The sequence below is a fragment of the Verticillium dahliae genome, genomic scaffold (genome assembly GCF_000150675.1).
Source record: "Verticillium dahliae VdLs.17 supercont1.5 genomic scaffold, whole genome shotgun sequence".
In the NCBI taxonomy this organism is placed as follows: domain Eukaryota; kingdom Fungi; phylum Ascomycota; class Sordariomycetes; order Glomerellales; family Plectosphaerellaceae; genus Verticillium; species Verticillium dahliae.
The window spans coordinates 1243698-1255280 of record NW_009276938.1 but is presented as its reverse complement, the minus strand read 5'-3'; the positions used below and the strand labels follow the sequence as shown (position 1 = coordinate 1255280).

The following is an 11583-nucleotide window of genomic DNA, read 5'->3' as shown; positions in this document are numbered from 1 at the left end:
ACGTGTAGGTGACGGTCACCTTCTTCTTGTAGCTGTAGTCGTAGTCGTCGCAGCGCTTGCGGCACCGGTCGTGGTGCGCGCCGTGGTGGCACTCCTTCTTGCAGTGGTCGCGGTGCTGGTGCCAGTCGCCGCCGGGCGCGGCCTCGCGGGCCTCGACGGGGGCGATTTCCTCGGCGGCCGGAGCTGGCGCGGCCAGCGTGGCCGTCACGGCCGTGAGCAGGAGGGCGGCGGAGAACTTCATGGTGATGGAGGCTGGGACTAAGGGAGGTGACGAGGGTAATGGTGCTGAGCGAGTGTGTGAGGAGGAGTGGAGATGGAGTGAAGTGATGAAGCTGGAGTCGAATGAATGGGCTTCGAGGACGACCTCTTATACTTGGATGTGATGCTGAAGAACAGCTTGAGCAATAATGATGGCTGGTAGTCGCTTTGGTGTCACTTCTCTCTGGTTCAAACACGACTTCATTCTGTGGTGCTTGCTGGAGACATGGGATGCCCTCGCAAGAGCTCAGATCTCGACGCTACACCGTCGGACTAGGGTACTGGACTCAACTCTGTTTAGCTGCCCCGCAACCACCCGTGGTATCTCTGTTCGCGGACGCTTCTCTAGCGCTGGTCTTTGCTATCTGAGTTGGGGAGATCATGGGCTGAGAATTCTGCATGGTTGCTGGCTGAGAAAATCTCGTCCTGTCGAATTACATGGTGTTTGGAGACTCCTTCAGCAACCCACAGCTGATAACACCAAGACATATCTGCTCAAGTGCCGAACTAAGGACATGTAGTGCTCACGGTGGTCGAAAGGAGCTCGTGTTTGATTCGGTCCTTCTGCCCTCAATGTCCAGCTCAGCCACGACGAAGATAAGTATGAGGATGACCTTTTGAGTGCTATCTGGTAGGTGGTAGGCGTCTATCTCTGTTGCTCCGAGATCGACATGTAAGGCGCTAATCAAGTAGCTGCCGTACCCTAGCACATGTTATCATCAAGGCTGGGCGGAGCTCGAGAGCTGTGCCGCACAGATGGGAGGCACAGCTTGCGATCCAGAATCTCCTGAATGCTTTGTCCGGACGCAGGATCCAGTAGGAGGTTTTCGATCCCCTAGTGTGTCGAGTCTAGTAGAAGCTGCTTGGCTAGGCTTTCCAGACCTGGGTCACGCTTAGAAGAAGTAGGGTCATTACTTGGGCCCATCAATGTTATGAGGCCATGGTTGCTCGCAGAAAGTTTTCGTTGGCTGCTCGTCAGACGATTTGTGGCTTTGCAAAGCCCAACAGCCATACGTTCAAGCTTGAAGTGGCATTACTATGCAGAATGCCCAAAAAGCCTGCGGTTGTACATAATATTCAGGAGTTCAGTACTTGGATTGTGGAACTAAAGAATCCGACAGTGATGTGCGTATCAGAAGCCCCATAAACTGGGGAATACCGTAGGAATAGCAAGCATGGAACATCTCTCGAGATCAACTGATAATGAGTGATCCAACTTTCTGCCGACCCGACTGGGCGGCGCAAGGTGTCACCTAGCGCAGCCCCTGTTATCCAGTGAGCCGTGCCTGCAAGCCACCTGCTTACAGAAAGTAACCTCAATGTCGATGACGGCGCGATTGAAACAAGGTTTACCTGTCAAATTAGCGACGCGGCTGGGCTGGACGTCCAATACGATCGTGATGATGCCAATCAGAGCCATGTCAGCAAGCGACATCGGCGACTTTTGTCCATTATCAATCCTGTCTCCTGTGGAAAACCTTTAACAAACTTCGGCTACATCCGTGTCTAAACTCATCGTCAGATGAAGGACCTGTGAACACGAGAATTAGGTCGGTCCTATCGCTTGCAAGGCAAGGTAAAGAGATGGGAAAAACTTTCAGTTCAGCCACAGAATCGAGCATTATTTTACAGCCTTGAGTGGCATTAAAGTAAATTCAATATTGCGTTAGGAGCCGCGGTAAGGCTGGCCAGCTGCGATTGAGGCCCGAACATGGACCCCAGGGGGGGGATCACAACATTGCTGTGACTGAATCTGAATACACGGAAAAGCTGACTGAACTGTGCGTCAAATTTGGGGGAAAGAATGTGCCAAAAGCAGTCGGTCTACGAGTACACGACCAAAATATTTCCAAGAAAAGGAACAAGCATGTATTGCACAGCCCCCCTTGTCCGCCTGAAGAACATGATCAAGCACCAACTCCAAAAGCATTATCAACCCTCAGAACCGCCGCCTCTGCCTCGACCGCCTCTCCCGCTCAAACAGCCCCATGGCCGTCATGACAGCCATGATGGCCCACCTCTCCCCAAGCAGCCCCGTCAGCCCCGTGCCCAAAAAGGCAAACCGCAGCGCCTTGCTCATGCTGTACCCCATCTCGCTCCACACGGCCACTACCTCGGCGCCGTCGCTGCCACGATGGGCCCCCGCTGCGAGGCCAGCGCGCCTCCACTGCTGGTCAGCACCGGGGGGAGGCCCGCCAGCCAGCCTGACGAGCTTCCAGCCGTAGCCCCTGCCGCCAAGGCTCGCGACGGCGTCGCCCCGGCTGCGACGCCACTGGAACTCTTCGAGGGGCCAGCGTCCCGATGAGCCCGGGGGGTGGGACACTGAGGTGCCGACGTCGATGGTGAAGGAGTAGCCGCCGTGGGCGAAGCCGGTAATGGGGTCGAGGGACAAGGCCGAGGGAACGCCGGGGATGGGTGACGGTGGCAGAGTTACGACGATGCCGAGGGAGAAGGGGGCGAAGTCAAGGGTTGCGAGAGGGGGGTGGCGTTCTGTTGGGCCGGAGTGGAGGATGAGAGAGGCGACGCCGGCGAAGCCTGAGTAGGCGCGCAGGGCGTAGATGGGCTGGGCCTGGTTTTCTGCGAGAATCATGGTACGGCTGAACCCTTGGAGATAGACATTGAAGGCTGGCGGGAACTGGCGGGGTATGGATGGCGGTCCGGCATTGGTGTTGCCAGGGTAAGATGTTGAGGGACGATTTGGTTGGGGTGTTCTCGCCGGCCTCTGAGCTTGAGCAGCTTGACCTGGATACGGGGAGAGATGGCTGGAGCTCCGGGGTCGACGCGAGGGAAGTTGTGGGATTGAGCTATGGCTGGGGCTCGGGTTCAGTAGATCCGGATTGTGCGATGAATGAGGTCGCGGGAGGCCCTGTGTTGCGAGACCTGGTCGAGGTGAATTGGGTGGTGCAACCTCCTCGTATGGTGGTGGGGGATCATCCTCTGGGTTGTTGTTGTTACTGTTGGGAGGTTGAAGATGGTCCATTGAGGCGATAGCGAACTATTCTTGCTCGGCCGATAGAGACAGTAACGATGCAACGACGATGAGTATCGTGATACGTTACCTGCTACCTCTGGAGAGCAGTGTCTTCCGTGACTTGGCCGCGTCACGGATGACATGATGTCATTGTTGCTCGGCGCTGTTTGTGAGACAAGAATCGGATAGATGCATATGTATTTTATTTCCTTCTGGATTTCTTCTTCTTTTCTTCGTCGCTAATGATGTCGTTTGGATCGTCTTGATCCTTTGTGATATCTTCTTCTCAGGACAAGAGCAGGCTGATCATGACACCTGATGAGACAGCCAGAAGCAATGCCTTTGGTGGCATCGCAATATTCGCACCGGCTTCTTCAAATGGGTACTTCTCGATCCCATATGCTTGGCTCCATATTTCCAAGCTGTCGGATGAATCCTCCTTTTTAATGATGGCCTGAAATCGGTAGTCCCTCCAGGCTTCGTCGCCAGTGCGCCGACTCTCTTTTTCAATCACACTGAGAAAACTGATGTTTCCCTGGGACGGATCCCAACTCCATGAATGATTGCCAAAGCCATAGATGAGGGGCTGGTGGAGAAGACGATCTTTTGAATAGTCTAGCGCGAGAAAGCCGAGATCCAAAAGCTGGTAACGTGCATGTAATGGTGAAAGCGGGCCTGTTGACCACTCAATCTGGACGGTGGAAGAGAGATCGAGCTTTTGCTCTACGGATGGGCCGGTAAAGAACAGAGCTTGGGCCGCCAATGCCAGTAAAAGGCCAAATGTGAGGGTTGCCAGTTTATGCATCGTAGCAACGGGACAGGTGGGAGGCGTGCGAGCCGCTCGGTTTTTGTAGACTCCTGAACAGGGGCATTCTGACAAGCAGATACGCCGTGCTGCCGGGTCTGAGAGAAGTGTGCAGGTGTTTATATTGACCACAAGTTGGCATACTTGGGTCCCCTGACCGGTTATGTCTCACCGAAGGAGTGCGATTCCGCGATGATCGTCCACAGGAAGTGGCGCAGTTGCACACCTGCAAGTGATGAGCCAGGTTGTGCAACACTCTCGCTTCCCACAAGGATCCACAGAACTTCGACCAGACTTAGACGGTCGTGTTGTTCGTGATGTTTCTTATCCCGCAACAGCATCGGAGAAACACGTCAGTTGTTTATCCAATCTAGTAAGGGTCAATCCAACACATGCCCTTCACACTACCTACCTCGATCCTAGCTCAACGTACCTTAGGTGTCAGAGCAGGGTCCAGAACAGAGTGAAGAGGTCTCCCGCACGTGGTCCGCAGGCGATAGAATATAGGGAGGGGGTCGGGATATATCTGAATTCTGGCCCTAGTCCTTATATACACCTTCTAGTAGCCCATAGCTTCTAATCGACCCCCTGCCCGGTTGGCTTCGCAGGGCTACCTGACAAACACCCCCCCCCCCGGGGGTCCAAACCCATCAGATTCAGATTTGCACTGCTACTACCAGTGACGATCATTCTTGTGTCCGCGCCCGCGGTCTTCCCTCTGCCCTCGGTTCTCGCTCCAGTTGCGGTCTACGGCCGTTGTCATGGTGGCCCTAATTCTTGCCTTAGTCGTGGTCACGGCCCCTGCCATGGCCGGTCTCTTTGACATTTCCTCTGTTGCTGCCGTGCTGGCCACCTCTACCTCCATTGCTTCCTCCACCACGGCCACGGCCACGGCCTCCGTGCCCGCCTCGATCTCCACCACCAGCATGGCCGCCGCGACCGCCATCTCTGCCGTTATGGTTGCCACCATTACTGCCACCTCCGCGACCGCCGCCACCGCTGTGTCCGCCTCGGCCACGCGTGGCACCTCCTCGACCACTGCCATGGCCGTTACCACGGCCACCGCTGGGGCTCCTCTCGCGGCCTCCACCAGGGCTCGCGCTGCGAGGCTTCAATAAAGGGGCAGGCCAGCCGTTGTCATTCTGTACAAGATCAGCCATGCCTGAGCCAAGAGTAAACAAATTTGCGAGACATTGATAGGTCCCATACCAAGACCTCGGCAGATCGCTCAGAAAGATCCACGACTTCGCCATTGGCGGCGGTTTCGGTGAGTGGCACAGCAGAACTGGCGATAGCAAAGGCGGCGATGCTGATAATTGCGATCTTGCCTAGGGGAGCCATGTTGCTATTGAAAGATTAAGGACTAGGCTTTTGATGAGTTGACAGCGATGGAGTATGATATTCCAAGATTGAAACCATTTTAAGTATCAAGTAACTGATCTAGAGTAGAGGCGGGCATCATACGTCTTTTATAGATGATGTCTATCACCGAAAGCCTCCCACAGCCCATGCAAGGACTCTAATTAAATGCTCATTAATAGCCTCACTTCACTCACAGATGGTCCACCTCTCCATTCAATTGGCTCACAATTGAGAATACCAGCAAGTAGTTCAGATGTTGTCAGCTTTGACAGAGCTGAACAGCTTCTCGGACACTACATCTGCAGCAAGTCTCGAGGTCGGGCATCAAGCTAACGGGACCGATTTTTTAGGTTCTCGATAGGATCTTCAGATAGAGCTTATCATTAGCTCTTAGTAAACGTCTCTAGGCCGTGGGCAATCCTTGTCCGAACATAGCTGCGGACAGCACAAGAGGTGTCACTCCCGCAAACACCTCACTATTAAACCTTCATTCGTCTGATTCTAGAAAGTGCAATGAATCCCAGAGACAAGATTGTGCGGTAACGTCTCTTACGGTGTCTCCATTAGGCTTGGAGAACCTTCTTTACATCTAATTGTCTGTAGACTTGGAAATGTGCTATCGACTTACCCAGAGCTTCTGTCTCATATTGCCGTTGGGTGATGATGAATACTCTTCACAGCGTACTTGCTCGTGGCGTTTGGTCGTTGAACTCAAAGACCTCGGCGTATCCGGCTGCGTGATCGTCGATGTCAAGGCATGCCCAGACCACCTTGATCCTCAACAAAGAATCGAGGGTGGGCCGCCACTTGTAAGGGCGTGCAAACAGCCAGCTGGGAACGACAGTTTTAACCCGTGAGAAACTAAAGAGATTCGGAGTAGCGCCCCTTGATCGCGCGGGACGCCCAGCTGATGTCTAGCGCATACCATACCCACGCGGGTAGCTAAAGCATTTTAGACCGCTATTCTTGAGCTAAGGGCTACCTGCATCAGACGGGCCGCAGTGAGACTCCCGGGGTCTAGCCAGAATCTGGCATTCTGAAAGCCCCGACCATGCTGCTTTGACAACATCAAACCCTCATGTGTTCATGGAAGCTCTCGAGACTGACAAGATGCGAGATTGCGGTCCATACACAATTGAGAGACGGTGAAGATCGCGTCTCGGATTACCAGCAATGAATCGTCATATGTTGCTTTGCGTCTTACCTCACGGTCGTTCTGTGTCCGTTTGTGGCCGCCCACCTCGTGGTGGACTACCCAATCTGGCCAGGAGGCGTCAGCCGTTCTACCGCTTGTGCGATCAACTTGCGCCTCCTGCAGCCCCCTCACCGTCCCGCTCAAGGTCTAAAAGCATAAATTCGAGCTGACGGCTAATACAAATGATCTCCCAATCGACACTCGAGAGGTACCGCCCTCAGATGTACCATCTTCAGCCTTCACAAGTCATTGCTAGATAATGTATCAATATGACATCAGGATACCAGCTAGTCAATCAACTAATTACACCATCTTCCGTAACCTAAAGCTTGAAATGTAGTTCCCTGGCTAAGATACAAGTCTAACAAAGCTTTTTTACGTCAACTATCCCAATCCGGACTGGGTGAAAGCTTTGGGGCATAGCCTCATGAAGTAATTTCAATTAATACCTTGCCCGGTGACCTGGTGAGTACAAATCCGAAGGGGCTCGATAACCGATGGTTCGTCATAACGGGCCTGCCTCGTTCTCGATTAGTCACTTGGGGCGCAAGAGATGCATGTTTTGACGGCTTTTATCTTGGAAAGCGCGTGCTTATATATTAAGCGGTTGGGTTGCAACTGATCCTCCAACCGGTGCGCCAACTTTGGGCCCCTGGTGCATCTCTTTAACCCTTGTATGGTCCCAAGATGATCGGCTCCCGCGGCTTCGATTTACAGCTTGGATCGTTTACTTTGGTCGTTGCAAACATGGACTCTGACTCCTGGATCGGTGCCCGTATTGATTCGTTCACGTTGTTGTATCTTACTCGAGGCTTCTTGACGGTATCTATATAGCGCATGGCAACCTGGTTCCCAAGAAAAGAGGCTTCGATATGTTCAACGGCTGCGACTTGGCGGCATGTTGATCTCGGTTCTAGGATTATCAGACAAGATTGTGAAACATGAGCCCAAGCTGAAGTCGGCACGCAGATTAAGCGTAAGGCGAAGAGAAGAGGTGGGTATTGGATGATCCACTTGAAGTCAGGACGCCATCAATCTGTCGGTTCCCATCATCTTGCACAAATATGAGCGACACCACCGTACAAGCCTTGGTCACCCCATGCATCTCACCAATCCATAAGGCCATCAGTTCTTCAGTGTGGAAAGCCCTGGTGCTCCTGATTCGATCTTTTCCGAGCACGTCGCGTTCATATATCTTTGTATCCAGCGCTGAAGAGCCGCTCTCCCTCTTCGCCATCAGAATACGAAGCCAAAACCACCTCTGAACTGCATGCCCATTTCATTGAGCAGCAATGGGACAATTCATTTACTTCGGCACGACGACTGACATTATCCATTCATATCATTGTATTAGCGATCATAAAGCTACCGAGCCAGCGCGTTTCAATCATCAATGCAAGTTATCCCAACACCCCTCAAGCAGCAACCTGCTCACTCTCCCAAGCAGGCCAGGCGCCCACAACGGCGCCAGCGCCAGAACAACTGGAGATGACCTGCGAGTTCTTCTCGGCGTTGGGGCCCGCAATCTCGTTGCCGGCAGGGTCATAAATGTACGACTGGAGGCTGCCGGGGCCGCCATAGTTGATCCACAGCAGGCGGAAGGGGACGGGCACCGACGTGTCGGTGACGGTGAGGGTGTAGGCGCGGTAGACGCGCTCCTCCTCCTGGCGCGTGAGGACGGCCTTGTCGTAGGTGAAGCCCGAGATGGCGTTGGCGCCGAGCCAGACGAAGACGGAGTTGTCGATGTACGGGATCACGATGGTGTAGTCGCCCGTCGTGGCGGGGTTGATGTAGCCGCGGTGATCGATGATGGTGTGGGAGAGCTGGGTCTCGGGGCCGCCCGTGACGTCGGGGCCGTAGGCTGGCGCCACGAGGGGAAGCTGCCAGTCGCCGTAGACGGGGCCGATCTTGGGCGAGACGCCGGTGAAGTCGGGGACGACACCCTGGACGAGGTTGGCGATCACCGGGGTGTAGATTGTCTCCTCTTCAACCCGCAGTCTCTCGATGAGAGGGTCGTCGAACTCTGGGGTGTAAATGGCGTACTCGAGACCCTGGGTGCAGATCGGACCGGCCACAGTTTCGGTCGGGGTTGCGGCGGTGACGGTGACGGTCGTCGGAACGTAACCATCAAAGCACTGGCAAGCATTCCAGTAGGAGGCGAGGTCGGGACAGCTGCTGGCGTAGGCGGGCTTCTCGCCGGTTAGGGTAGGAGGCTCGGCGCGAGCGCCATGGACGTTGCGGTTGTAGATAACCGCAGCCGTGACAGTGGCCGTCCTGAAGGGCTGTCAGTCAACCCGACCTTGTCTGGTATTGGGCAGGGAAGTCTTACGCCGGAGTGACCGTCGTGGTGGACGTCAGGAAAGCCCTGCACAAAGCCTGGCGGTCCTCAAGAGAGGGCGACTTCCTCGCAGTGCCAATGACTTGACGACCGCAGTTGTTGTTGCAAGGACCAGCAACGGCCAAGCCGACAAGGCCGAAAGCAGCAATGAAGGACTTCATGTTTGGAGAAGACGTGCTTGACAGTGAGAGAGGCAAGTTGATGCCGGCGAAGAAGTCTATGTTGATGGATATGTTTCTGTTCATGCCAGAGGGCCATGACACATGAGCATCTTATACTCAATTTGACCTTGTTTGAGTGACAGCATCCAGCCCTTGGCCGCCCCTTACGGGAACTCCGAATTCGCTTGTACCATGCAAAAACAACATTCGCTTCTCGTAAGTTTCACGATAACCCAGCGAAATCTGCCCCGACGCATCGGAATCTTCGGCCTCTCGCTTTTCGTCAGCTGGGCTCTAGCAGCGTCCACTTGGCCGCGATGCCATTCCCGTGCACTTGGCATTCAATAGCATCTCAGCCCTCGTTTTGCCCATCCCCCTGTCACCACCCAACCGCGGGGAGAAAGGCTGCCTCGCAACGTGGACCCCTGGAACAGCACCCCCGACCCCCGAGGAACCCCTGGAGAGACAGGCCCAATATGGATCGGCCTGGACTGGCGGTCGGGACGGGAAGGGCTAAGACCGGTCGGCCCCTGGTGTCCCGACTCCGCGAATAGCCACGCTACAGAGCCCATTGTCCTGAATGTGGCCGTCTGCCCAGGGCTTAGCGCACCTTTTGATCAGCTCCTGGGGCAGCGCATCTAGGCTCGATCCCTGACAGCGTTGACAGGAGGAGCTTGTGAGACATGGCTGGGTTCTTCACTGCGCCTAACCTGTCAGAATGGGCGCTTCACGTGTCGGAATATCCACACCGTTGCGACGCTGGAAATCATCATCCTTGTTCATTCGATTCTTATTCTCTGGTCTGTGGGGTAGCTGAGAGGACAGCCAGTCCTAGCTCGACGCAGGACTCAATAGCATCGCCTACGACAAAAGGTGCACGCGCGCGCACTGGTGGGTGGTACGATGCCAACCTAACCCCTAAAACATCCCATCACCTCAATTCGGCACAATCAGCTGGTCGACGTCAGGTCCCCACTCGCCAGCAGACACAACAACGACGTTGGCGCCCTCCTTGAGCTCGACGTTGACGGCGCTGCTGCCCGTCTCGGTCGAGTGGTGCCTCGTCGAGACGAAGGCAATGGCCTGAGAAACTCCATTGACCGAAACCTCCGCATGGCGAGGCGCGACGTCGCCGTTCTTGTACTTGATCGTAAGTGTCTTCTCGCCGGCAGAGGCGCTCTGCACGTTCTGGAACGTGATCTTGCCGCCCGTGTCGCCGCCAATGTATCCCGCGGCCTCGCCGCCGGTGCATTCGGAGCAGGACACGACCCTCGCGCCGTTGGCCAGTTCTGCATCCTCGCCTTCGAGGTCCGTCTCGCCAGCGCGAACCGACCAGGTCCCGGTGGAGACGTCGGGCGACCAGCTGTCGTACCAGTCGAGCTTGACATCGGTGCCGGAGACTTTGAGGGGGAGCCAGATATAGGTGCTCGCGGCGAGGTTTGATGAAACCCAGCGGTCTCCGATGTAAATGGCATCGCCGTTACCGAGCGGCTGGATGTAGCTGACCTGGCTGCGGTACGTGTTGGACCCCACGGGGGCAAACTCGGTCCATTCCGACCAGGGACCGGAAAGTGAGGTTGCAAAGCTATACACCTTGAGGATGATCAGCACAGCTATGTTGGCGGGTGGAGATGCCGAGACTCACATTGTCGTTCGGGTTCCAGCCGGTTAGATGGGAACCAAAGATGAAATAGTGTCCGTTCTTCTTGAGCACAGCAGGCGATTCCGCAAAATAGGCCCACTCAAATGTCACTTCAGTCACGTTGAGGTAGTCTTCCGTCAGGGCAATGATGCGAGTGCCGAACTCGCGCTGTCTTGATGTGAGACATTGCAACAACGCAGGCAAGGGGGCGACTTACGTCCTCGGTGAGCAGGTATCCCTTTCCGTCATCATCTTTGAACAGCCCCATGTCACGGCTCTGGAAGCCAAGAGGTCTGAAGCTGTCGATGTACTCGTACTTTCCGCATACAGTATCGCCAGTCGCCACTCCAACACGCGCATCCTTGTAGTCGGGGCTGTCGATGTGCAAGTACAGCACGTACTTATTGGTAGCGTCGTTGAAGATGACCTTGGGCCGCTCGACGATGCGCTCGGGTCCGAGGTCGCCGGCCTCTGTGGTCCGAGAGAGCAGAGCGCCTTCATACGACCACTCGATCAGGTCCTTAGACGAGTAGCAGTTGACATTCTGAAAGTAGGTCCCGTCCGTCTTGTCCTCGCCGATCATGTAGTAGGTCCCGTCGACCTCACTGCTACTTGATTAGTTCCGCCATCGACATGGGAACGTACAGCACGGTGAACGACTGACATCAATCCATGTCCGTGCGCCTGGACATGCTCTCCGGTATTCGTCTACATGATTTCAGCAAGCTGCGTGGTCATCATACTCGACAGACACGTACAGCAGTCCATGTAGCTCCAGGGATAATGTCGAGAGCAGCCTCGACAACTCCCACGGCAAGGGCCGACATGGCGTACGTCGCGAGTGACTTCAT

General features: G+C 55.0%; 5 protein-coding genes across 5 annotated transcripts in view; all 5 read right to left on the bottom strand.

Moving 5' to 3' along the window:
- The window catches only part of VDAG_03377 (uncharacterized protein), a gene marked incomplete at both ends in the record, with an annotated part of 1059 nt that extends 818 nt beyond the window's left edge, over positions 1 to 241 (bottom strand). The window contains one exon of the mRNA XM_009657242.1: positions 3 to 241. Coding sequence (XP_009655537.1) covers positions 3 to 241 — 239 coding nt within the window. The remainder of the gene's footprint in view (positions 1 to 2) is intronic.
- Positions 242 to 2197: 1956 nt separating this feature from the next.
- VDAG_03376 (uncharacterized protein) lies at positions 2198 to 2848 on the bottom strand (the record flags this gene model as incomplete). The annotated part of the gene is made up of 1 exon (XM_009657241.1): positions 2198 to 2848. The coding sequence occupies one exon, from the start codon at positions 2846 to 2848 to the stop codon at positions 2198 to 2200; it is 651 nt and encodes a 216-aa protein (XP_009655536.1).
- Positions 2849 to 4816: 1968 nt separating this feature from the next.
- On the bottom strand, positions 4817 to 5375 carry VDAG_03375 (uncharacterized protein; the record flags this gene model as incomplete). The annotated part of the gene is made up of 2 exons (XM_009657240.1): positions 4817 to 5176; positions 5244 to 5375. 2 exons carry the CDS (start codon positions 5373 to 5375, stop codon positions 4817 to 4819), a joined length of 492 nt encoding a protein of 163 aa, XP_009655535.1.
- Positions 5376 to 8006: 2631 nt separating this feature from the next.
- VDAG_03374 (uncharacterized protein) lies at positions 8007 to 9090 on the bottom strand (the record flags this gene model as incomplete). The annotated part of the gene is made up of 2 exons (XM_009657239.1): positions 8007 to 8865; positions 8921 to 9090. 2 exons carry the CDS (start codon positions 9088 to 9090, stop codon positions 8007 to 8009), a joined length of 1029 nt encoding a protein of 342 aa, XP_009655534.1.
- Positions 9091 to 10026: 936 nt separating this feature from the next.
- On the bottom strand, positions 10027 to 11583 carry VDAG_03373 (glycosyl hydrolase family 43 protein; the record flags this gene model as incomplete). Its single annotated transcript, XM_009657238.1, has 5 exons — positions 10027 to 10683; positions 10736 to 10900; positions 10950 to 11337; positions 11397 to 11440; positions 11491 to 11583. 5 exons carry the CDS (start codon positions 11581 to 11583, stop codon positions 10027 to 10029), a joined length of 1347 nt encoding a protein of 448 aa, XP_009655533.1.